Raw genomic sequence first — 26,609 nt, forward strand, 5'->3', positions numbered from 1 at the left:
TGTAAGCAGGTTTGTATTTGAAGTTTACTCATTTCAAAAGTAAACCTCAGGAGAGTACTTGGGGAATGAGGCTGCACAACTGCTATTAACACTCCTGAGAATTTGTTGTTTATTTCTTAAAGCTGAAGGTAACAATTCAACCTCTAAGAAATGAAATTTTCTCGAGGTGTGCTGTATAACGTAGCTAATAACAGAATGTGAAAAATAATCTAGTCCAGTTTAAGAGAAAACATTTGAATCCGTATTAGTTTACTGGAAGCCTGTTGAAATAAGAAGGTGATAGTCCTGTTTTGCTTATGTTGACAGCTGAAAGGAATGAATCCTTTAAACAGGTCTTTAGTAAGTAATTATATATAATGTCATAGTTGCCTAAAGTGTCTGATCTTTTCTTAAAAGCAAAAACAAAGTACAACACAGATCTACCTGTGTAGCACTAGTCTTGCTTTGACTTGTGAATTGCGTCAACTCTAAGTTATTTTGGGCACTGAATTTCATTAGGTTTGCTGGACTATAGCAAATCTTTAATTTATAGGAGAAGAACAGATAAGAAATAAATTCGTTCTTATCTTGATATAAGTGGATTTGGCCTTTGTTCTGTGGAAACTATAGCTCTGGATCAGTCCCCAGTAATAGCGAGTTGTGACTTCATCCCCTTGCTCACACAAACAACTGTTTGTCTACAAAAACCATTTCAGTGTATTTATCTCGTGAATAGAAAGAGAAGAAAATTTACCTAAAAATTGCACAGAAACAGAGAGAGTGCACGGAATATCGTCCTCCTTGTCAGCTGTTTGACAACTGGGAATATAATTGTACAATTACGACAGCTTTTAGTCTGTTTTTAAGCTCTGATGATTTTACCATCCCCTCGTGCCGTTCCTAATCAGATCTCTCAAAGGGTCTGGAGATTCTTTGCCTTTCAGCTGACGTCTGTGTAAAAGCCATGAAACAGGCTTCACTGCTACTTTTGGTCATTTTTAATATATTTTCAGAACTAAGGAGTAGTAATGCTCCACTGTCCACAGACTGCTACTTCCTACTTCCTGTCTGCGTCAGTCATCTTTTGATGATGATGTACTTGCATATAAATACAGTATTTGGTGTGCAACAGGCATTTATTTGGTGTTGACAGAGGTTTTTCTGTTGTGTAATTGGATACTAAAGGAAACAAAAATCTCAGATTGTCCTTGTCTAGCTGAGCCAAAATGTAACTACACAATTTTCTACAGAGTAGTTAAGCCTTCTTCAGAATGGATTTCTAAAATCAGTCTAAACCATGTGTTGCATTGCTCTATGTCCTTTCTTGAGCTATGAAAGTAACTCATCTATTACAAAACAAATTAATGAAGTGAAGGTGTTTTGTTCCTGACAGTGGCTTTGTGCAGTTGTTTTTGCCAGGTTGTACAGTGTTGTACCAGTATGTAAGTTCACAGTAGGAGCTTAAAAAACCCCCTCTAATGTAGTTTTAGAAACACAGTAACTGCTGTAGATTTTAGTAATCTTTCTGCACAAGATGTTGACGCTCGTAACCTACAAGAGCTTTTTAAAAACATAAATAATTGCTCTTCACATTTATTTCAAGCTTATATTTGGTTTAAACTATCAAAGCCAAGGTCCTCCTTAAAGCCAGTGTCTGATGGTGAGCTGTAAGGGTGTTTTGGTTTGTGGTTGTTTAATGACTTAAAAAACAAGCTACCTTTTGGTAAATTATTTTATACTGAATGGATATGGCTTTAAGCTTTACAGCAGTGCAGATAAACTTGAATTTCACTGCCCTGGTCATGAAGAATGTACTTACAGTTGGGACAGCAAAACCTTATATTATGGCAGCAGCACACTGTGGTTTGTGAAAGGAGAGGTGGAGTAAAGGAGGGAAGAAAGAGTGGAGCTGTCAGCAGGAATGCCTGGGAGCAGGCACAGTGGGAAGCTCTTCTTGACTCCCTTACTCCACCTCTCCAGAGCTTGAGACCTCTGCAGAAATTATCGTGCACAGAACTTTTCTGGTTGCTCCCAGTTCTCCCCTTGCCTGCTGAGTGCTTCTTTCTTCAGGAAGCAAATCTTTCTGTTTGCGAACTGATACTCATTCCAGCTGAACCCCAAGCTCTGGGAGAGGAGAGCTCTGATGATACAGAAAATTCAAGGGAGGGGAGAGCTTGCCATGGCTCATGAGTGCCTGTGGCTTATGCCTATTTTGCTTGCATCTTAAGCTGACTCTGCAATGAGTTCTCATTTTGACCTTAGACCTTTCTAAGCGTATGGCTAGTAGACTGCCAGCAGTCTATTTAATTTTTCCATGTGTATTTCTATAAAATGGCTTTCCTGAAGGAAATTAATTTGATTCATTATTCCATATTACTTGAGTTAAGACCCTGTACTTTGTTATAATGGTAAATCTTACATAGATCACCCTTTCCGGATGTTTTTCTGCAGTATTTGTTATGTTACCTTTTTCCTGTTCTGCTCTACACATCAGTACTTTCAGTTATCATCTTTATCACTGCAACGTTTGGACAGAGATACTGTGACTGAATTCTAAGTTCTGCTCCCTATACATTGCTCTCAGTTTCAGGAAGGAAGCTGTTCATTATGGGCTTCCACAATAGCAGGGGAACCAGTGGAACTTGCATTAGTGTCACTGCTTGACCCATGTAAGAACTGAAGCTTCACTAGGTGCCGTCAGTTATACTACTGATGAATTATATGCAGTTCAGGAAGATGGTAGCACCTGATCTAAAATTTTGGTGGGAATCCAGGCTGATTTGTCTTTCTGGGTTTTAATTTCGTGGTTGGAGTTGTTTGTATGAATGGCTGTTTAAATACAGAACAAAATGCTATTGAGTTGCAACGGCTTAACTGTCCAATTAAATGTCACAGGTAGAGGATGATGATGATACTGAATCACGAGAGGAAGAAGAAAAGGAGGAACTGAAAAAATATTCAAGAAGAAAGATTTTTTCCAACTGGAGCCGTTATGAAGATACAGAAAAAGAGGGACAGAGTGAACATGGGGAATCACAGAGAGGAACGGATTTCAGTGTTTTGCTTAGCTCAGCAGGTAAGCCTTTGCTACTCTGTAGATAGTTTTTTAGTTTTGCATTTTGAAATGTTACTACTATTCTGGCTGTTGTCCTTGATGATGAAACAGATCCCTAGGATACCATTCCTGTCTGCCTCAGTAAGTCTGCCATCTATGTATTTAGGAGTGTTCAGAGTCTCCATGGGGATATAGGCTGCACTGAGCCGTGGCAGATGGGGAGTAAGAGGGCTGCTGCATTTATAGCCTTCTCGTGAAACTATGTATGGGTCTGAGTGTGTGCAGCATCCAGTTACTTTGAGTCTTTGAGTCTATTCTTGTTGACAAGGGGTTTCTTAGTGATCTTCGTCATTGGGTTGGTTTCCAGAAAGCAAAAAAAGTTGCTAGTATGATTAAACAGAGCAAAGCAGTCAAGCAGCTGTTTGCTGTTGTTTGTCTGTTTTGATAAAGATTTGTAATCATCACTGTACAGATGTGTGCATGAATAGCAAGTGTTACTCTCCTTGAAAATAAAGATCCGTTGTTTTCTCCTCTTTAGAGGAGGTAATAGAGGGAGGAGGTGGAGAGGCAGGCTGTACTAGATTCTGGTTTTTTTTAGCTATACATGAATAGTATGGACAGTTGCACAAAAAACAGTTACCTAAAATGATTTTAGTAACTCTTGATATGGCATTGTGTTGGAATTCCATTCAGTAAAAAGCTACGAACGATGTATTATGAGTTTGTTTGGGGGTTCTTTTTGAGCAACTTGGAAGCTCTGAAATCTCTCAAATCTAATTAATTGGATTTTCCAGCCACAGCTTGGAGGGGTAAGTTAGAAATTATCTACAGTAAAGACACAAGGAGCAGACCTTTCTTTCTCTGTGCCAGAATCAATTTCTGAAGTTGTTTTTCATGAACATTACAGAATTGGGCCTAAATTGCCAGTTTTAATCATAGGATCATGAGATGTGTATTGACTTCTCTGAATGGTATGTTGCATGGTAAATAGTGTTGGAGTTAAGATGCCTGGTATGGACCTCAGAGCTGGATAGGTAACATAGCCTGGGCAGCAAAGCAGATATCACAACTCAAAACTTTTTAAATCAAGAGACCTACCCTGAGCTGCATGTTGCCATGGTTCAGCTTTTTAAGACAAACTTTAATATCTCTAACTTGATACTTAGCCTTCAGAATGTCTTGAAAATGTTGTGTTTGTTCTTTTGAACTGAGGATATAAGGAAATACTGTATATTTCTACTAATTTGTATTTTTTGTAAGTTATGCTCCAATATAGTTATTACCAACCCATTTATTTTACTCTGTAGATTCTCTTAACTCCTAAAATGAAAATCTTGTTAGTATTCTTACTAGTTATTAATTCTAAATCTTTCATTTAAAGTGCTTTATTTTAGGATATATTGTGACTGTTCTTGACGTGAAAATAAATTGGTAAGAAACAGAAATGAAATAAAATACTTTCAGGGGAAGAAAAAAAGACCAAAACAATAATGCAGATTTCTTGGAGTCACATAAGAAAAGCAATGTGTGTTAGGGTGTTTCTTTGTATGGTTTCTTCGGCTTATGTGCGAAAACTGAGAATGCAGTCATCTTTATTTCTAGTGGTCTGAGAAGAAGCTTGCATTTCTGCTTTATTGGATAATTTTGACTTCTGTTTAGTATATTGCTGTTTAGCATTCTGAAGTTGCACAGTGGATCCAATTCAATTGCAACAAGCAGTTAGGGGAGTACTACAGAGGGAATGGAGTTAAAGTGCCATTTTTCATGAATGCAAAAGCTTAGAAAAGTCTTGCAATTCACTACTAATACAAAATAATGTAATTAATGCAGCCAGTTAAGAATCCTGTGGCGAAAGCTCACATTAAAAACATGTTCTCCTGTGTAACATTTAGGTTCCATAATATTGAAAGCAGGGTCTTAAAAAGCGCCATCCTTCAAGATATGTCTTGGGTTTATTACCGAAAATATCCTGTTAATTGAGTGAGATAGGGTGGAAAAAATAGTTTGGGATAATGTAGTAATAAAGGCAGAATTAATGCTGGTAGACAAATTTAAATGGAGGAATTACTGATGTCCAAGGAATTAAAATTCCAAGCTTGGTATTTGTTTAGTATTTTGTAAATGTGCCTCTACATGTAATTTTCTAGTTAAAACATCCAAAAAATAGCAAAATGAGAAGGCTAATATTCTGTGATATGGGTGTCATGATGATAATTAGCAGGACTGGAGCTTTTAAATCTAGTACATGAACATTACTGTTGCTTGAATTAAGAAAGTAAGAGAGTTACGAGCTGTTATACTGTATTTTTCTGTAGTAGAAGAAAGTGGGATTTTTTTTACTGAGAGGAGGCGGAAGGGGTTTGCAGATGTTTGCAGAGGGTAGGTCTTTAGGGTATTTTTATTTTACATTTTTCGGTAGCTTCTGCAGACACACTTTTATTTAGTTTTTTGCCTATACTTCCAGCTTGTCCCTGCCTCAAGCCAATCTCTAGTGCAGCACTGATTCTGTCTTTTCAATCAAATATTTAGGCCTGACTAGTCCCAGACGATCTCTGACTGCGCTGTGTCTCTCTGCTGTCAGCCTTTGCCTGCCTACTAATTCTTCTCACTCTCCCTTGCTTCTCTTGACTTTTCTTCTTGTCTATGTTTCTGATTCCTGGTGGTGAGTCTTTTCTCAGCCTTTTGTTCTGAGCCAGCTCCCTTCCACATATATTCACCAAAATCCAGCTCTATCAGATATATTCTGTCCCTCACTCTATCCCGTCTTAGTGATCTCCAGTTATGAGTTGTTCTGCCTGGAACTGCTCATGTGGCTTAACTTTTCTCTTGTCCCCTACCATACCTTTGTCTTACATTCCTCTTAGTTTCTTTCCTTCCTAGTTACTCCTTGTTTATTCTTTCAAGCTTCCAGTTCTAGTCTCCACTACAAGCTGTTTTCTCCATTTTCCCTCCACACACTATGTTGGTGTACCCTAAGTCCTGCTCGGTTACTCAGCAATATGAAGTGACAGGCCACCGTTTTCTACTCTGGCAGGGATATTGGCATAGGTGAGGTTGCAGAAATATGCAAGACAGTGCTTTTTGTTCAGTGTTGTACCTAATGCCTGTTAAATAGACACCTCTTACAGTGAAAATCTGGCTCTTCACTCATGACCAAAGGTTAGGGGAAACTGACTTCAGTTGCCCTGCGCATTGAGATGACATGCAGAAGGTCACTGAGGATGGACTGTTGGGCAATTGTTTGTTAAGCTCCAACAGATCTCGCCAAAAAGTATGTGCAAACTCTGATGTCTAGAATCTTGTAGCTTGGCTAAAGTAGGTCAGATTTTTCACAAAATGAGCAGTGTGTACCCCTCATGCAAAATCATTGTCCAGCCTGATTTCAAGTTACTGATTCAGGGCAGGAAAGTGCTTACGGTTTTTCAAAGGGAGCGCTTCCAAGGGCTTTTTTCGCAGGTCCTTTGGTGGTAGAAAAATGTTCCAGCCATAGTCTGACTCTTTCTTTTTTTAAAAGCTGGCGGTGAGGGGAGGGTGAGGAGAAACTATCTGAAGCAGACAATTGACATGGAAAATTTCAGGCTGAATAGTTAAAAAAGCAGCCGAAAATAGTTTTAAGTAAGAGCTGCTAGGTGGCTTTGATAACAGCTGATGTCGCTACCCTGACAGAGCTTCTTTGTTAGGGCTTATTATATTTGTGTGTAAAGTTGGGTGATGACATTAGTTTTTAAGTCCGTTTCTTTCCTTTTTTAGCATTTTGTGTATTTTTTTTAAATTAACCTCGAATATAGCAAAGCAAACTTTTCTGTATTGCTTTTGATGCCTAGCTGATGTAAACCACAAGTCCATTTTGAAGCCTTCAGGGAATATGTCTTGAATCAATTTAGTAAAAATGCTGATGAAGCGTAAAGAACAAGAGAGGTGGAAGTGATAGGATAACCTTACTTTGCTAGAAGAATCTTGCCATGTTTGAAGAGCTGTCCTCATTTTTTAACTGATGAGGATTAAGTGTCCCAAAATAGATTTAAATTCTTCATTAGGTTTTTGACTAGATGCTTTAGATCTAAAAATATGCTTTTAAAATCTCATTACAGAGCTGATCAAAATGTATCCAGGGACCTGGTCACTTTTAAAGGAAAGTGGTAGGCATTACCAGTATAGCAGCCAAAAGCTGCCAACATACATGCCTCACTAACAGTGTGCTGAGTTGCAAGATGTGATGACAATCAAGATGAAAAAATATAATTTTGGACATGAATTTTTCCCCATTGAGTTTTGTGGCCATGGCTGAATAATTCTGGTGGCCTTAAAAGGTAGGAAAGAGAAATGCTGTGTAGTTCAAATAAAACTGGTTTTGATATTCTGAAAATATATATCATTTCTATAGGTACATAGCACTTGAATACAATAGGAAATGTGGAACAAAAATCAAAAGAGCAGTTACTGGCGCATAATAGTAATCAACAGTAAGTATAGGAATTGTGAGCAGTCACATTCCCTAAAACGCTGTTGTTTTGGTTATTTTAATGTCTTGCTTTTAGGCCTGTTTAATTTTGATGTGTCTTTTGCAAAATATTGCTGCATTTTTGTCATTTCCGCAGTTGATATATACTTGAGAATTTGCAGTATACAGAAGACCATTGACCGTCTTGGAAAAGCAGAACAGATAAACTTGTGGAGCAAGGCTTGTGTTAAAAATAGGTTTTCCTTCAACTTTTTTAAGTATATACTGAGAGAGATTTGAGGAAAAAAAATACAGTGAAGAGTAAATTAGTTTTCTTACATTTGATGCTAATTCTGCACAAACAAAAAGAATGGCAATGGCAGGGCACGGTTCAGATGCTAAAAAAGAATCCTTTGAGTTTTACAGTTCTAGAGAATGACTGAAAATCAGTTTCTTTACAGAGCTGCATAATAATTGTTGATTTGGATTACTCTATATCAGGGGTCCCACTTTCTGGTGGTATTTGATTGCCAGCTTCTACTACTTTTCGTTTTGTATGTCTGTTCTGTGAAATTTTTTATACCCGTATGTCTCCATAGAACTTTGTTTCTGCATCTCTGTTTCTTATACCATTGAGATATCTGGACTAATGAAGAATCATTGTTTATCAGCTCTGAAAGCATTACTACTCTGTGTGAAAAATAGTGAAAAGTGTTTTTTAATTCTTTTTTTTTTGCACGTCTTTATGACTGTGTGGAACAGATGAATTTTTGACCAGATACAATGCGCTAGTTGAAAACACAACAGATACCACACTTCATGTCCCTGCTGTTCACCGTGTAACGTGAGCTCTGTGTAGAACATAGAGGTATTGGTTACTTTATCAACAGCTTTAAGATATTAGTACCAGGTTACTGGTCTTGAAAGGTTACACTGCTGCAACTGAGGATTGGTAGTAGGTCACTTGACTACTCTTAGGATATGTGCTCCTGAAATAAACCGTTAAGGGCATGTGCTTTACTTCCATCTTTCCTCATGTTCTCCTGTTTTTGCTACCTCATTCCATAAATGTGTTCTGAACTTCCCTGACGTGCTCTCCTCTCCTGCGTCTCCTTCTAGCCCCATTCCAGCACATCAGAACTTCCCTTTACCATTTCCATCTGTGGAGGATCGTTATCCAAGTGGTCTCATTTCTACATGCAAAGGTTTTCATTGTGACAGTTACGCCCAGGGCAGTCTGCAGCTTTGGACTTGTTGTTAGACCTGGGAGATACTGCTGTTTTATATACCTGTAGGTATCTGAAATCAACAAAAATGCAGCCTCCCCCCTCGTCTCCTTTGCTCCTCCCTAGCCAAAGTAACTTTCTCAAACAGAAAAACCCCTTTCAGAATAAAGATCTGCAGTAAAATCACAGGACTTGACATCAGGGAAAGCTGGTTCTCCATCTGCTCAATGCTTCCTCCTGAACTGTTCCTAACATTACAGAAATTAATCTTTTTTTGTTCTAATCAGACAAGCGGTTCTTTTTTTTTTGTCTGAACTAAAAATAGGGAGTGCCGGATTTTAAGTATTAATTACATTTTCTTGATAAATGTATTTTCCTCTAATAGGCAGTCTGTACTCATTATATATGCTTTCATATCTGTGCCTTTTTCCTCCTAAGTTTTATCTAAAATGTAACCAAAACTGAATAATTGATGTATAGAAGTATAGTGTGATTCCATGACTTGTTATCCTACATTTATATGCATTCATCTCTGATTTTAATTTTAACATGCTGGTGTCTTAGAACTATGTGACCATATATGTGTCAGTGATAGTACTGAAAAAACTAATAATAACAGAATATCTGAATTAATAACAGAAGTAATAACAGAAGTAATACAGAATAACTGAAGTAACTGAATAGTAATAACTGAAGTAATAACACTGAAACCTTTCAGATATTTCTGTTTCAGAAAGATTTGTATGCTTTATGATTTAGAATAGAGTAAGATTCACAGACTAAAAGGGGTTAAATTTTGTTCCTATTAAAATCAGTGTGGTAAGCTTTTCCTCTTTCTTTTAATTTTTGACACCTTGATTGCACTTAGTTATTTGTTAAGTTCCAGGTTTCTGTATTTAAAAAGTTTTCTGACCAATGTCCGTCTCTAATCTTGGGCCTTAATCTTTTGCTGCTACTATATATTGATGGTATTTCTGCTGAATTGTGTTTAAGTATGTTTTGGTTATGAAATCACAAATCAGTGAGTTTAAATGTGGAACAATTTGTCCTTAGTCCTGTCTTGCTGTTGTCATACCCGCTACTTGAATCTGTAATCTTGAGAGCTAGATAAAAATGTCTACTCACCTGATTCACTGTTTCTCTTGTTTAATCATGTCCTTTGGTTTTGTAATATACCTAAACCCTGTTGTGTTGGTCATTGTGGTTTCTGCCACATCATCATCTCTGACTTTCCTGCCAGTGAAATCCCCTAACCACAAACGACTTACTCCTGACTTTTGTACTCAGTACATCTAGTATTCTAGTCTTCATTTTCAAAATACAGTATGTTATTGTCACTACTTTCCTGTTATCTTTCTTCTGTTTTTACTTCTTTCTACTTATTTTCTGCCTTTCCCTCTTCCTTTGAGTTTTCCTTCTACTCCATGAACTTTATGATTTTCCTTGTTGCTGTATAAAACTTTTGATTGATTTTAATCTTTTCTTTCAGATTCCTTTTTTCACTTGTGGTTCTGAACCACTGTTAAATCACCTAAGTTAGACTGAAAGCTTTTCAGAGCAGGGACTTTCTTTTGCTTGCCTGTAAAGTACTGGTTCTTTTCCAATAACGACGTTAGTAGATATTACTTCTATGGTAATATTAAAATATGTTGATTGATTTGGAGGAGCTGTGTTTGCTTTAATTGTAATACTTATGTTCCACCTCTCAGCAGCCTACATTAGAGCAAGAAATAAAAAATAGAAACAGAAGATTTTATAAAATTCTATAAAACCAGAATTTTTTGTTTACGGTAAGGATAAGAGTATCAGATGTAGTTGGTTTAATTGCAGAAGCCAGACTTCATTTACGGTTCTGTTTTTCATAAGACTAAATTTATTCCTAATATCAGTTTGCAAACAAAATAACTGTCATAGGATCATTTCCTTGTTCATTGATGGATGCTCCAAAGCAGTGTTATGATCAGACTGCATGTGAACCACCATCAGAAGAGACTTACAGACCTATTCTTCTAGCAAGATTCTCAGAAATTTGTTTGCAGGGAGCAATGCTGTCTCTAAACATCGGTTTTGAAGTGAAAGAAGGGCTGTGAAGTAGGCAGTGCTCTAAAGGACACAGAGTGCCTATTTCTTCCTTAATCTCAGTTGCAGCTACTCTTTTTTTTCTTATCCCATTTGTGGTCCTGAAATTCTTCCTCACATTTGCTACCTCCTTCTCTTCTCCTTTTACTGCTTTCTGAGTCACACCTATTCATTTTGCCACTGTTCCTTCCCTGATCTCATCCTGTCGCTCAAGAGTTCCCAGTTCCTGCATCCAACTTCTAGTCTACGCTTTCTCTTGATCCTTCCCCCACCCCATGTTTTTGTACCTGTCCAAATCACATGTGGGATTCTCATCTGTTTTGTGCTCTCTTGCCTGTTGTTCACTCTCAGCTCTCATGGGAGTGGCGTCTTTGGCGTTTCTGGCTGTTGTATAGGAAGCTGGCTCTTCTGAGCACTTAAGCCCTTTGGAGAAAAAAAAACCAACAAACAAATCTTTATTTTTTGTCTAGATTTGGGTAGCTTTTCTGAGGAATGTCAAAGGCGTATTGAGCCTTGCCAAAGTCTTTGTTTCAAAACAAGAGTTGTATTAACTGTCTGTTCCACCCTCAAGGGAACTATTCTGTCCTGTTGTCCTCTTGCAAACGAAGCCCTCTGCACGTGTAAAATTTTGAACTAGAAACTCTTTTAATAAAATCCATGTTTGAGGGACAGAATAGGGTGTGAGTGGGGAGGAATTATGTTTTCTTTGGTTCTGACTAATTTTCAACCTTTACTGGAACGTGAATCAGATGACCTTCCTTTGACGGTACACACTCATCATCTCAGTTTATAAAGCGTGGTGTTTCTGAATCTGCTGCAGATAATTTGGATTGTGAAACTGATCATTCTCTATTTCTTTTTAAGCTCTTGATTGAAAACAGCCTGTGACAATGTGGTATTTTCTCCATGAATATGTGCGTGTGCTTCAACATGCAGAACATGTCACTGAAAATGTGTATCGCCTATCTACAAAATGTAAGGGGGCAAGGTGAAAGAACTAATTTAAGATGGGAGTGCTTTAATAGGATGATATAATTCTACTGATTTTTGTGAAATAAAATTTTTGTGTCATAAAATCTAGAGGCCATAATTGCAGATATTTATAGCAAAGAAATTTTCATTCGAGACACTTGGTTAACTTTCTGCTGGGAAAACACTGGCAGAAGGGAGGTATTGGAAAGCTAAGTATTTTAAATTGACAGTTCAGTGGTAATAGTTAAACTGGGTTAGATTTTTCTGGGTAAATAAAGTGCTAGGGATGCAAGATAGTCCCCGGAGAGAAAGTCTATACAATTTGTACTCCTTCAGGAAAAGAAGCCCTGTTTGCAGTCTTCATCATCACCTCTCTGATGCCCAAGGAAGTGTACCAAAGTGGTTGTAATAGAAAACAGCACTGAAGTCTTGTTAGAGTTATTTTTTTTCCTCTAGGTGTACTTTGTTTCTGAAGTTTTAGAGTTTGGCATGACAGATGACAAGTGTTGATTGGCTTTTATAACGTAAGATTTGCTTTGGGCTAACCCACTTCTTGACTGAAATCCTTAGACACAAAAATAAGAGTGACACCAGCAAGGTAACAGTTATGCTTAACTAAAGAGGCAAACAGCCTTCAAAGGCAACAAACATAGAAAATAGATGTTTTGAACTTATCATGTAGATGTATTTCTTAATGCATGTCGCTACCCTATCTGACTGATTGGAAGACAGACTTGTTCTGAAAGCCAGTAACTACATCTCACCTGACTACCTTGCTGTCTGCATGGGGCTTTGTCCCGCTGTGTCTGTGGGCCTGGGGTGCAGTTTGAAAAAGACTGACTGGGAATTGGGACAGCTTACCCAGTCCAGTAATATTAGGTCAGTCTGAAGACATCATTACTGTCCTCTGTTCACTGTCCAGGTTTTCCACATTATACTGCGCTTCATTTTGCGGGATAAGTCATCCATCAGCCTGGAAAGGCATTGTAAAATGTAAATACGATCCTCTGAGAAAGTCCTTGTAGTGTGGGACCTTCAGCATTGCCAACTGTCACAGGCTTCTGCATGTTACTTCAGAGACCACTAACTTGATCTGTCTCCTGAAAAATCAACAAACCCTGCTCCTTGTCACCTCCTGTGTACACAGGGAGCAAGTCATAGGTGCTTGGTTAGTTATTCCAGAAGTCTTCCTGAAGGCCTGGAGCATTCATTCTCTCATTCTCTCTCCATTCCCCCCCTCCCCCCGCGGTCTTTGTTAATTTTTGTACATTTTCCTTTTACCTTCTTATCTTGAAAAGCATGCTTTTTCTTTTAAAGAGAACAACAATATATTTGCTGTACCTTTCAGGTGCCCTTTTCAGGGCTACATTACCCCTAGGACAAAAACTGACAAGGAATTGTATCCAGCTCTTACTAGTGGCTGTGTTTTAATCTGTGTTTGAGAGGGACATGGTGCCACTGGGACAACAGTGAGAGTGGAAGGCGTTTGCATGTTCCCTTACATCTTATGGTGTCACCTGTCACTTCAGATGGGAGTGGGTGCAAAAAATAACTCTGTGTAAGTGGAGAAATTGACTTTTACCCCAAATAACAAAATACTTTCATTTGCCCCAAAATGGGCTGGCTAACACTGCTTGTTTCAGCTGCAAAACGTGGACTCGTATTGGCTTCCTCTGCTCCCGCACGTTAAGCGCAGGAGAAAAAAAATCTCTAGCTGTTACCAGTCACATTTGTGAATTGGCTTCATTTGATGACATTGTTAATCTCTAAGTAACTGTAAATATTAATTGCTTTAGTAGTCATGTCAATCACTACTAAAACACGAATTTTGATGAATGAGGTTATAATTTGTTTTGGATTTTCTCTTTCCTTTGTATGTTCTTAAAAGGAACCTATTGGATGCCTGTGTTTCGTTTCTTGCATGTCTCTGCTTCTCTTGCTTTTACGGAGTGTTTGGTTTTGTTGTTCTGTTTGTGCAGGTGTGGAGTTCTTATCAATAAAAATGTAATGGATTTGAAGTTGCTTGATATTTTGCTTCTCTCTTGGTAATAAATTAAGAACATTTTCCCTCATCTGAAGAAATGAGTTTGAAAGACACTTCAGTGATGATATGGATTTGGCCCATCACCAGATATGGATCTAGTTGCCTAATTTGATGACATGAATGGTGCAAAAGAGTTGGCAGGAACAATAAATGGAACAGCTGGTGAGAAGGGAAAGATCTTGGGGAATCAGGGAAATACTAGGATTGGCATTGGTAGTAGTAAGGGAAGAAGCAAGAGCTCCTTTTTCGGTGATAGCATGCATGTGTATTGGATTAAATTGGATTAAATCCAGATGCCTACTTCTGATTTATTTTAGTATACATATGCAGTTAGAATATTGACAGCAAGTACATTTTCTAATGCAAATAAAGAGACTATAGTCTCTTGCTCTAAATTTTCTCTTCTGTAATTCCACAAGATTCTGTCTGCCCCTTCTTTTACCTTTTTTCTGTTGTTCGTTTTATAATGCCTTATTGTTTGTTTACTGTTATTTTTGTATATCATCTTTCTATTCCACAGAGAGCTTTATTTCTCCGAGTTGTATTTGAATATGAAGAAAGAGGAGGAGGGAGAGAAAGGAAGAGTAGAAATCTCCAAGAAGAACACTCTAGACACTTAGAGGAAAATTGCCTCCAAGTACGAGATGACTAAATTAACTTGTAGAAATGTAATCTGAAAGCATCAGATCTCATACCTGTAACTTACAAGCACATTTTAGCTTGTCAGAGAAAATTGATCTTTTATAAATATCTCTGTGTAAAGTAACGTTTAACTAGAGCTAAAGCATTTTAAAGTCTCCAAAGTCTTTGATTTGGTCAAGTTATCTTTGTGTTAAGCCCCCCCTCCCCCAGCCTAACAGCAAACCAGCAAACCGCTGGTGATTATTTGTGTTCGGTGCCTGTACTTCAAAACAGTTTATCTGTATCTGTTCATCTGAACTTTAACCATTTTCTTTTGGCTGTTAATTTATTAATAGTAGAGTCCAATACCAGTTCGTGGGAGTTGTCTTTTTATAAACCTTTCTAAAGTATTTTACCATTGTCTGCCGCTCCAGTGATTATAGAAAACTGAGGAAGTGAACAGTGGGACCCCTTTGGGAAGCAAAATTAGAGTGTGAAATTAAAGTCCAGGGTTTACAAACTTGCTCAGCCTAAATTTTAGCATGTCCTGGAGGACATTTTATTAATTTAAAAAAGCTGCAGGAGAGAATAATTTTTACCTCATGATTGCAAATGTGTTACAGTGGTGACAGCTGTTATAGACAATGGTTTTTTTTTTCCTAAGAATCTAGAATAAAATAATCTGAGCTATATTCCTGAAATCTGTCAGTCTTCCAGACTGATTGTAAATTGAAATTATTTCATTCAAAAAAGGCTAGTGAAATAAGCTGCTTCTGTGACAAAAATAACTCTCTGAGCAAGCTGTACTATATGATAAAAAGGTGCTGTAATGAATTTTTGAAAATTGAGGCACTGAACAACCACACTGAACGTGTAATTTCATGTGACTAGAATTCATTTAATCATGAAAGGAAAGCACAGTAGATTAATCCAGGGAGACTATAACATGGACAAGGTATATTTTGGTGACAGTGATAGTGTACACCTACGGTATCAGTCACGAGGAGATGACGTCCACCTAATGGCAGTAGGGATGATTTATCTAATTTACATTACAATAGGTAAAAATTCTTGAACAGCCTATTAAGGAGAGTACATATAGGTGTTTAAGAAAATGACCTTTTTTAGAGTCTGTTTTTCTGTATCTGCGTTCTGACAGCTTGGCACTGCTAAACTTAGAAACTATTGCATTTCCTCCTCTCCTTGCAACACTTTTAAAAACATATAATTTCAATAGTTATGTGACACAATATTTGCTTTTATTTGCTTTTTGACACTAGAGGTAAAATACTACAAACTCTAATCTTTGAATTACAGTTCCTTCATTTTCTAACCTGTGAAAGAGCAAACATCATAAAAAATCGGTTATAGTAAGTTTTGTGGCAAATTTGAGGAAGTAAAACTTGCTGTTGTTTTTCTCTAACTCAAATCCCTTACTGACTTGAAAAACAGTGGACCAGGTTCTTTCTAGTAAGAAATTGTACATGGAAGGCTAACACCAGCATAGCCAGTAAAATTCGTAGATTACAAAGCCAAAGAAACCATTGTGATCGGGTGAACTTTTTGGGATAACAGTCATAACAAAGTAAGTTATGAACTAGTTATTGGTTGAATTAGGGCATGTCTTTTAGTATAGCTACTGTCAAAAGCTATTGTCAATCTTGATTTAAACAGTTTCAGTGACAGATAATCTCCCTGAGCTCTTGGAGGGTTGTCCCACTGGTCTCTTGGATTGATCTGATGTGCTGTTACCTTCACTGTTAAAAGTGCATGTCTTAATTCCCCTCTAATTCTGTATAGCCTGAAGACTGCAGAGAGTTGCAGAAAAAAACCACAAGTGACAGATTAAACTCAGTACAGATGAAGATTAAGTGATGTATGTGGTGTGTGTGTGTGTAGAAACAGTCCCCTACCACATCTAAAGACATCTGAGGTGATTTTTACTACTCACTAGTTGCAAGTAAATGAACCATAAAAATTAGGAAAAGAACAGAGAGCAAATCAGAAAACACATCACAGTGTCACTATATAAATCAGTGACACAGGCATATTGTGTATCTTCTGATTCTAATCCAAGAGGCTGCACAAGGAAACGGTAGTACTGAAAAGGTACAGCAAAGGGCAGTAGGGCGACTAACAGTATGGAAGAATTTACATATGAGGCATGGCTGAGGATGGCGTGAGTAGAGTGGAATAGGGGTCTTCAGCCTCAAAGGCAGATGACTGAGAACGGTATGGTGTAGCTGTCTGTAAAATCATGAAAGGATGGATAAGAAATTATTGTCTCTTCTAGTGAAAGAAGTAGGGAGTATTGAATGAAGCTGGCTAGCAGCAAATTCAAAACAAAGAAAGAAGGTGTTTTTTTGATGTAACTCAAATATGGAAGTTTGTCTACAGGATCTTGTGGAAGCTTAAATTTTGTGCAGGTTCAGAAAACAACTGGGAAAATACTATGAAGGTTATCTTATAAATAAGACATCATCTCTGCCTCAGGAAATCCCTGAACTACAAATAGCTAGAATCTGGCAGAGTATTTCTGAGGAAGTGTCCCTGTGTGTGTGCCTTGTTCTCAGGCTTCCCTCGACTTATGCTGTTGGGCACTGTTGGGCAGGATTTGAGGCCATATGGAGCCTCTGATTCGATCTGGTGTGACCTTTCCCAAGCGATGTGCTGCTTTCTTCCCTGTTTGTGATCTGCAGAATCAATAAATTAATATTTAAAGTTTGAGATGGTGATGGTCAGTTCAAAACTGACATTCTGCAAGGGATTCACTTTTCTGCAATATTAACATGTTCAGCAAGCTTTGCTGACTTTACCCGATACAGAAATACATAGTAGGGGGGTAGCAAGTTGAATTCCTTCTAAAGCATCAATACTGCTCAATGGGACAGACTATAAATGGGTATTTTTAAAGTCTCATAATTGCAGGAATAGTGAAGAAGTCTAAAGAATGTCTATCCTGAATATGGAAAAAATGCTATTGAATTGAATGAGTTAGGTAAATGTAGGTCCATGTGCTTGACATCAACCATCCAAAAAAATAATTGAAAAGTTGATGCAGGATTTGGCTAATTAAGATTTAAAGTGTGGAGGCAGGTCTTGCTGGACCCAGAATTTGGTCAAGGACCAGCAAGCAAAAGAGAGGGATGGGCTGAACAGATATAAGTTGAGGCTGTAGGGCTGCAGGTTTTAAGTTACCAGGAGCACACAGTCGGATCTGCTGTAACAAAGCTGCTTTCTGTGCAGATGCTGCTTTGCCCTATCGGGCCTCTTCACAAAGCAGTTTATATCTGCCATATATATATAAGCCTTCTGCTTTTCTTTTAAGTCAGAGTTTGTATTGAGAGAGGGCTGAACGTCTGTCACTGTGCATTCTCTTCTGTTTCTATAAACTGGTTTTGGTTGACTTGGGTCTGCCTGTTTGTTTCATGACAAAAGGATATGAATATAACTAATATTGGTCAGTTTGCTTTCTGGAAGATGCCTCTTTACATGTGCTTGGAAACACTGCATAATATTACCTGCATGTATTTGCAGTGCAAATGGTCCCGAAGTGTTTTAGTGCCTTTTTTCTTATTACAATAACTCTCGGAGGTGGGGGGATAATTTAATGAAGGGCCTTGAGAGAGATGCAGATGGCCATGGTGAATTGTGTGTTCATCTGCAATGCAGGGTGAAATGGATATATTGGACCAGTGATTTAACTAGAGGAGCAGGAGTTCTGGGTTTCACTTCTTGCTTTCTATTAGGTTATATAAGATATCTCTTTTAACAAAAAGATGGAAATGTAAAAGCATCTCATGTTTTATTTGTAACATAATAGTCTTGAGTAGATGTGGAAGTGAATGCGGGAGATAGGCCAACAGTTTAGGAATATGCATATCTAGAAGTCTGTGCTGCTACTTGTTGATTTCGTTTACCTGATAACTGCCTATAAGGGGCAGTCTGGACTTTCGGTTTGTGTCTCATTCGCATCGTTTCCAAAAGGCTCATTAAACCATGCTACATCACTTCAGTGTGTGTTACCTGATGAATTAGTTGGGAAGGGGGTCCCGTGGTATGTAGCACGTGCGCCGTTTTGCTGAGCAGATGTACTCTCTTTAGGCAATTGACTGTTGTTAGTTTGTGGTGTGGTTTCCTCAGTTCATGTAGACAACCAACTTAATACAGAGAGGAGATGAAAAGTTACCCTTATCAGATATTTAGTGATCCTTGAACAACTGGTTATGAAAAAGGCGGAAAATAAATATCGATTCGCTGCTTTCAGGTGAGGTGATTTTACGTAATTACACATTTTGGAAAACGATCTGTGATATATTTATTTCTGGTTGCACAGAGGTTTAAGTTTTGGAACATGATAATGTCCTGTTCACTTATGTTAGTGTATCTGAACTTTTTGAAGACCAGTGAGAGGAGTAATGCACTTAAAAATAACATTTATTTTATGACAAATTAAAAATTATTAATGAATGCATCTGAAAAACATCTACCTTTTCTTTTAAAAATATTATAGTTGTAACCAGTCTTTAAAAAGTATTAGTTGTATCCAATTCTCCTTCCTACAAGAAAGCTTTCTGCTTGTTCTTAGCCCTCTTGTATTTTCAACCAGACAGCTTAAAAACTCCAAACTGCAACTCTCGGTTTAGAAGTTTCTGAAACACTAAGTTTTGAGTAAGCTTTTTGAGAACTTAATTGAATAATAACCTGCTTTTTCTTAAGTAAGTGCATTGGCTAGCTGTTATGTTTGGATTTTTGGGTGTTTCTTTTGTCTGTGGGGTTTTTTTTCTCCCAGCTATGATAAACAGTATCTTTTACAAAAGAGAGGCAAAAAATCTCACACAAAACATCCAAGGTAAGAAAGCTTTTCTAGTGTGCGAGCAGTAACTGGAGAATCAAAAGTTGAATAACAATTCTTATTTTTCTGTCTTTTACTTCCATTTCTGAACCAGATTCAACAGATACAAAGCTGTCTTCTGCAATCAGCTGACAAAAGCTATGTTACATCTGCTGCCTGTCACAAATGTTATCGAGTTGTAGTAGGCTTCGATGGTTCAAATTATGGCAATCTTGAACAGGTGCCATTGAAAGTTAAAGTTATACTATTTTGTTTTGTATTGTACAGAACCTACTTCTTAACTGATGATATTTCCCCTGGTATGTTGGATGAGAGACAAAGTATCAGTGCATGTTGCATAGAAGCAGTGAGGAGGCAGGATGAATTCATAATAGATCGATGTAATACATGAAGTGAGGCACAGGAAAAAAAGATCGGGAGATGTTTGATCGAGCAGTTGTGAAGAAAGCAGTTGGAGCTGCTTAGAAAAGGACACAAATTGGGGAAACGTAGAGAGTGCTGGAACTTGTCAGCAACAAAATGGCTGAGTGATAAGTGCTCTAGCAAAAATTGCCACCAAGTTCTCATCAAATACAGCAAGTGGGAAAATGGAAAAGGGTTAGAATAATGGAAACTTCTTTGCCTGTATTCAGCAGAAGACTTAAACGTGAATGTTTAGAGAATATGAAACGTTTTTTTCCTCCACTATAATGGCAGTCAAGAGTGAGATCTTGTAGGAGAAATTTAAAATATATATTCTACAGTGATATGCATAAGATGACCCCTCTCCTGCAGAATTTGTTTAACCTATCTTTCCTGGTAGGAATTCCATTATTTTGGGTGTATGTTGTTGACTCTTGATGTGAGACAAGACTCAAGCATAGTATCAACTTCTGTTTTTTTGTCTCATGGTATTCTATGGGTCTTTAGGAAGTAAGTTTAGTCTTTTAGCACTTTGTAGAACTCATAAAACCTTTCTGCATAAGTGAAGGGTTCAAAAGAGGTGTTTGTGAATGGCAAACTAGTCTGTCTTTAGCAAGCCTCAGGCAAGCGAAAGATGATTTAAGTGAGTTGGCAAAGCATAAAAAGAATAGAAAACAGGAAAAGGATTGATACATTAAATAAGAAAGACATGCTAATTAGAAATGAGAGAAAGAAGTAGAAGAAAGATACTTAAAACAATGCTGGGAGAAGAAAGGTTACGTCTTAGTAAATAGAAAAAATGGTGTGAAACCAGTAAAAGACAGTAGGAGCAAAGACATAGTTTTTCAAAATGTACAAAATTGACCAAAGTGATACTCTAAAATGGTGTGTTAATGGTATGACTATCTATGCTTTTTCAGTTTCAAGGGGTGTGGGTTGTTTGTGTGTGTGAGCACAGGTACCTTTCTCCATGACTCCTAAATGTAGGGTTTTGTGACTAACATATATTGTGTTTATTTTTCAAGCCCTATTAGACCTTAGAATCTCATTCTGAAATGTTTTGCATGTTATTTCCATGTAGGATTCATGTCTATGTGGCTTATGTAGTGGATATTCCAAATAAGTGAAATAGCTGAGGTGACCTGCACCTTCTTCTTTTTTTTTTTTAATAGTTTTACTGGGGCACTGATGTCCAATCTTCCTGAAACTCTGTACACAGTACCTTGGGGTGTATTAACATGGTGCTGTTTCCTTACTGTGCTGTAGTTTACCTTTCATAAATAACTAATCAACACTTCTAGCTTTATTTAATATCCTTTTATATTAAAAAAGATTAATTATCCTATAATAAAAGGTATCCTTTTACTGCTGCAGTACAAAATGTTGTTTGCCTTGCCAAATTAAATAGATAATGAAGTACAGTAAATGGGTTTTGGTAATATTAACAGAAGCCTGGCTTTTTATTAATTTATTTTTTTCTTAAACAGCCATGGATGGAAATATGTATTAAAATACTTTGAATGATTTAAATCTCAGGAAACATTTCACTGTAGTATAAGTCAAGAGAGAAAGCATTTAATAGTTTTCCTTTGAATAACCTTAATATCAGAAGAGAGCTGTTATTTGAGCAGTATAGGAAATCTAAGAACATCAAATATTTGCCACAGAAGGATTTAAACTTCAGTATCAGTATAAAGAAATTTAAACTCATTTAGTTATTGTCCATACATTTAAGTATATATTGATGTGATAACAATTAAAGCAGTATATGAAATAAAAACTTACCTAGGAGATACTTGATTGAAGCCTTATCTGTGCTCTGTCAGAATATACTGAGACTCACTCAGCAGATAGGAAGGTTTTTTCTATTTGAAATGCATTGTGCACTCTCATCTTGTGATTTCTTTTTCCACAGCGTTTTGTTGTTCACTGCTGCTTCGTCTTGTGGTACTGGTCGTTTCCAGTTTATTTCCAAGTATCTCCAATATCTGATTTCTTCCACATTCAGCATTTTTGTTTATTCTGCCCTAATCAGGTAACAGTAAAGAACCTGTGAACTTTGCATCTTCCCCCCACCCCCCAAAAAAGGCAAAAAAAAGGAGGGGGGGAAAAAAAAAGGCAAATGCACTGACCCATGTTAACTCAAGTATTCAGCACCCATTTAAAAAAAAAAAACTTAAAGATTTAGGATCCAGTAAATTCCATCTGTTTTCTGTTGCTGTTCCAACACTGAAAAGTTATTTCCCTACGCATTTTGGTAGCCTCCACATTTTAGATTTTTGTAGGAAATGCAGGATCAGTAGACATCAGGTCTTAACTTTTAACCCATGCACCATTATTCTGTGGCAGATGATGAAGGTCTGCCTCTCTCAGCTCCTTATGCTTCTGTCAGACACAGATGTGAAATGCTGCTTTAGAACAGAGGGAAAAAAAAATCCCAAAGGGTGTAGTGTTTTGTCATCTCTCAGGACAGTAAGCACGCATGGCATCAATGAGTAGCAGATACGAGCTATTCAAACCAGTCACTGAACTGACAGGATGATGCTTTCATACATAACAGATCCATTAATTATTTCTTCTGATGGACAGCAGTGTCTACTAGAAGAAAAAAGCAGCAGATGATAATACTAGGTTTGATAGGTGCTCTGTGCTTGAACAGCTTGTCATCAAGAAACAAATCCAGGAAAAAAACCTGCTGTTTTGGGATATAATCAAGTAAAACAGACCAGAGTTGTTTTGACATGGTAGATGTCACGTATAGGGTTAAAAACTCCATCCAGGTTAAGGTCTATTCATAGCTAGCTTTTTATCAAAAAGATGTTCCAACAGATTTGCTTTAAAAATCATGGTTTGTGTTTTGCTTCATGTATTCTTTCATTTGGGCAACCTGGCTGTAGTCTTGTGGTTTTTCATTTATAAGTTAATATGCAGATTAAACCTACACATTCATGGGGGTTTTGTCTTCCCCCCACCTTCTTTTTTCCCCTGCAAAAAGAAACCGTAACGTTTTAAAAAAATGCTTTACAAAGGACTCTGTGTGAAGATGATGGTCAAACTCATTACATACTTTGTATCAAATAAAGGCTTTCTGACTCACAGTTCCATTTCTAATGAATTTAGAAATCTAAATTGTCTGATTTAATGTAATTAACAGCTATCTTGCAGTTAACATGGGGGAAATAGTATATATTGGAAAACTCACTTTAATGTAGCAAAAGCCCTTCATAAATCTGTCCTAAAATATGATGAGTAAAATCTTCATTCACTGTACTGATGTTGTTAGGGGCAACGTGTGCCGACTGTTGGGAAAATAATGCAACATTTGGAACTCTTCCTTAGAATATAGTTTCCTTTGTTTTTTTTCCTTGGAACCTTATTTTCTGTAAATTTTCTTTGTAAACATTTTCTTGTCAATAAATTAAAATCAATTTATTTTTTTTTTGCCTTCTGTACATTGAAGGTCAAGAAGAGATGAAATGATGAAAGAAAATAGACTATTTACTTTAGTACTGGGTGAAATGTGAACCACACCAAAAAGATGGTGGGCGGAGGGGCTATTTCTACAGGATTGTACTTGTGTACTGTGAGTATGGAGAACCTCTGTCGTGATTTGCTCTAGTCTTGTTTCACTGAAACAGCAAAGTTATCTTCACCTTCCTTGTTATGAAATGATGGAGAGCAACTGAATAAAGCTTTTTTGGTTTATCCAGTCAGTAATGATGAGTGCAGTTATACCCTTTTATCACATCAAATAACTTCTGAAATACCTTTGGTCTCTAGCTTGCATCCTGTCTAGCTCCAGACCAAATCCAAGCTAGTAGCATACGATGGCTGTAACTTTAAATCTAAGTTGTCAATCCTGTCTCTTTAGATAAGGAGTTGAGTTGCCAAGGATACAATGGGTACATGATGTAATGTCCACGCTGAAGGTACTGGAATGAGGCGTGCTTCCTAAAATAATATTAACACTGTCTGTAGCATGATTTCTGTCCTCAGGTCTACAATGCATATCTGGAGTTGGTAGCCTAACCTGAATTGAAAGTGTCCTAAAGTTATTAGGATATTTCATAAAGGTGCTAATTCTTACGAAACCCTTCCAAGTAATTGGAATCTGGTAAGGGGGAATCTCTGTGTGTGTAGCAATACGGTAACTTTATACAGTTTGTATTCTCAGATAATCTTTCAGGAGACAAAGAATGAACACTAGCCCCCGGTCTGCTTCCCCCTTGCAAATCGCAAAACAGGGCACTCAAATATCTATTCTGTGATTATCCCCCAAAAAAGTCCGGAGGTGAAAAATAATTGAGCCTTTTTTTAAACACACATGTGCGTGAACGCACATACACGTGTATACGTACAAAACCCACTTTTTTCCTTCTTCATAACTAGGTAAGCTGAGGTATTTGTATGTTAGTATCAAAAATATTCTGCTGTCTCAAGTCTGGAGATGAGGGTAAACTTAGGTAAAGTTTAGGGGATGATAGTGATCCTGACATCTCGGTGTCCACCCTGAGTCTAAGATAAGGAGATGATTTATATTAAGAATTCAAACTCTGAAGATGAAGCTGGTTAAAGTTTTCAACCTTGAATATAGCACAAAGAAGAGGAATTGTATTTCTAGCATGTTGTTCTGAAAATCTTTTCTGTTTGGTCGAGCTACACCAGGAATAAGCTATATATGTAAATTGCTTACCTAACGGGATGAATAACATCTCCAGTGGAGAACGCTGCTAGTATGTCTGAAGTAGCAAAAGCATGAACAGCCATTACCTGCGTAGGGCCTATAGTCGGTCTTGTGAGTGGATGTCTGCTACGTGACAGCGAGCGCATTAGTATGTGATTAATTCTTGCAGTGTTTTGTTATTTTGCATTCACAGAATGGTGTGATGAGGGATTCCATGTCCGTAAATAATGTCAGTTGAAGTTCTCATACCTTCAAATCAGGAGTAGGGAGTCACAGGGGACTGGCTACATTGGTCTGCTTTGTTTCATTTGGTTCACAGACATGTTGTTTTCTGTATTACTTTCTGATAACTGAAAAGTTAACTTGTAGTGAGGAAGAAGTGCTGTACTTCTTGGGCAGACTTCTGTTTCAGTTCACTCTGGTTTTTGGGTGGTGTTATGCATGTACACGTTATAGCCAAAAACCTCAGAATAACTACTGTGTGGCTTTGGTTAACAGTGTAGTGACGCTCTGCACCTGACAACCAGGTCTGGGGTGAATAATGCACTTACCTGTTCTAAAAAGATTGCTTTTTAAAAGTTGCATTAGAAGTGAACACAGAAGTCAAGTTTCCTTAAAAATGTTTTACATTTGAAGTGTGTAGCTTTCAAGGTGAAAGCTCACTGAAATTTCATTGTAATCTCAGTGAGATTTGATATTTACAGAATCAAGGCTGATAGCTTTGCAAATAGTATTAAATCATGTACTACTATCTGTGTTAGTCCATTTATGATTAATAATTGTGGATTCTTCAAGTCCTAAAGGCCAAGCGTTAGCCCTAATGTATGAAAGTAATTTGTCAAATATGTTGGGGGAAAAACAATTTTCTAATAAAACTGAGTGATCAGTAAAGCCGTATCTCAGTGAAATGTTTCTACATGCTATAAATGGATGTGATAACCACTAATGTTAGTACTGCAAATAAATTTGAAAGAAAATAAAAGACATAGTGTTAGAGAACACTTCTAAGCATTTTCCTGTTTGAGAATTTTATCAAGTGTTTATCACTTATGTAACAGCTATGCACATGGAGATCCCATTTTTACCTTTTTTTTCCTGAATGTTGTCATTCAGCTGTTATATACCTGTTTCAAGCAAACTAATAACTGTAGTGGTTGCTTTTCAGAGAAAAGGGGTGTATTTATCAGAATTTTTAAATTGCTGAAGAGCTAGTGTTCTGAAGAAAATGTCATCATTATTGCTGCTGCTTTTTAGCCTGCAAGTAGTGCGTGCTTTTGTGAACAAAATTATTTTCCTACTTTTCAACCTTATTCTTTTTTCACTTTTTTTTTTTTTTTGGAAGGGAAGGGTTTTGTTGTGACCTCATATCAATAGTTATTGTAGATTAAGTAATTCTGCTTTTCCAGTGGAATATGTGATTATCTTCCAGCTAAATTAAATTAATCTACTAAACTGTAATTTTCAGTGATCGATACAGAATATATTGTAAGTTTCATTAAAAGAAAAAATCGATAAATGTCTGTATAAATGAAAATAGTCTTCAAAGTCTTAAAATTTTGCAATTGATCAGATAATTAACACTGAGTAATTTTTGACTTAAACTTAAAAACATGACAACCTGAATCTTAAAATTATTTTGAATTTAACAGTAATATCTGCTAGCTCTCAGTGAAAACAGATACTTTTGCGTTTCTTAAAATAAGGCGACTCCTCAAAAAACGGGTCTTCCCTGTAGTCTGATAACTGGTTTAGAACAACAAACTCAAAAGAGAAATAGATTGAGATAGCTTAGAAGAAAAGGAGGTTTTGTTACCTAGGAAATGAGTGAGCATAAGTACTTAGCACAACGCTTATCATGTCGGGCATCTGAGGGCTTTTGTGTTTCCTAGATTTTAGTTATGGCAGTCAAGTTTAGACTTGAGACAAAGTGGCTTTCATATGAAATCATGTGAGAAGAAAGACAAATAATTTGTTTTCCACGTTTCTACTGGAAGTGTTACTAGTAGATGTGTTTGGACAGAATGCTTTAAGAAAAACGCATAATAATGATGATTTAACATTCGTTCTAGGACCGTTGGTGGCTACTAACATTTTGTTGGAAATTTTATTCGGTGAAATTTTACTAGAATAATAATTGTAATTAGACTGTAAAATGTTTTTTGAGACGGATAACTAGCGTGTTGGCACAGGTTTTAGTCAATGTTTTATAAATTATACTTCAGGCATTTTTGTGTGTGAAAATGTGACTGTC

At 37.1% G+C, this 26,609-nt stretch overlaps 1 protein-coding gene across 1 annotated transcript in view; it reads left to right on the plus strand.

The window, feature by feature from the left end:
• The window catches only part of AVEN (apoptosis and caspase activation inhibitor), a 95,827-nt gene that overhangs the window by 20,011 nt on the left and 49,207 nt on the right, over positions 1 to 26,609 (plus strand). The window contains exon 2 of the mRNA XM_064460135.1: positions 2,875 to 3,055. Coding sequence (XP_064316205.1) covers positions 2,875 to 3,055 — 181 coding nt within the window. The remainder of the gene's footprint in view (positions 1 to 2,874; positions 3,056 to 26,609) is intronic.

This window comes from Phalacrocorax carbo, chromosome 9, assembly GCF_963921805.1.
Source record: "Phalacrocorax carbo chromosome 9, bPhaCar2.1, whole genome shotgun sequence".
NCBI lineage: Eukaryota > Metazoa > Chordata > Aves > Suliformes > Phalacrocoracidae > Phalacrocorax > Phalacrocorax carbo.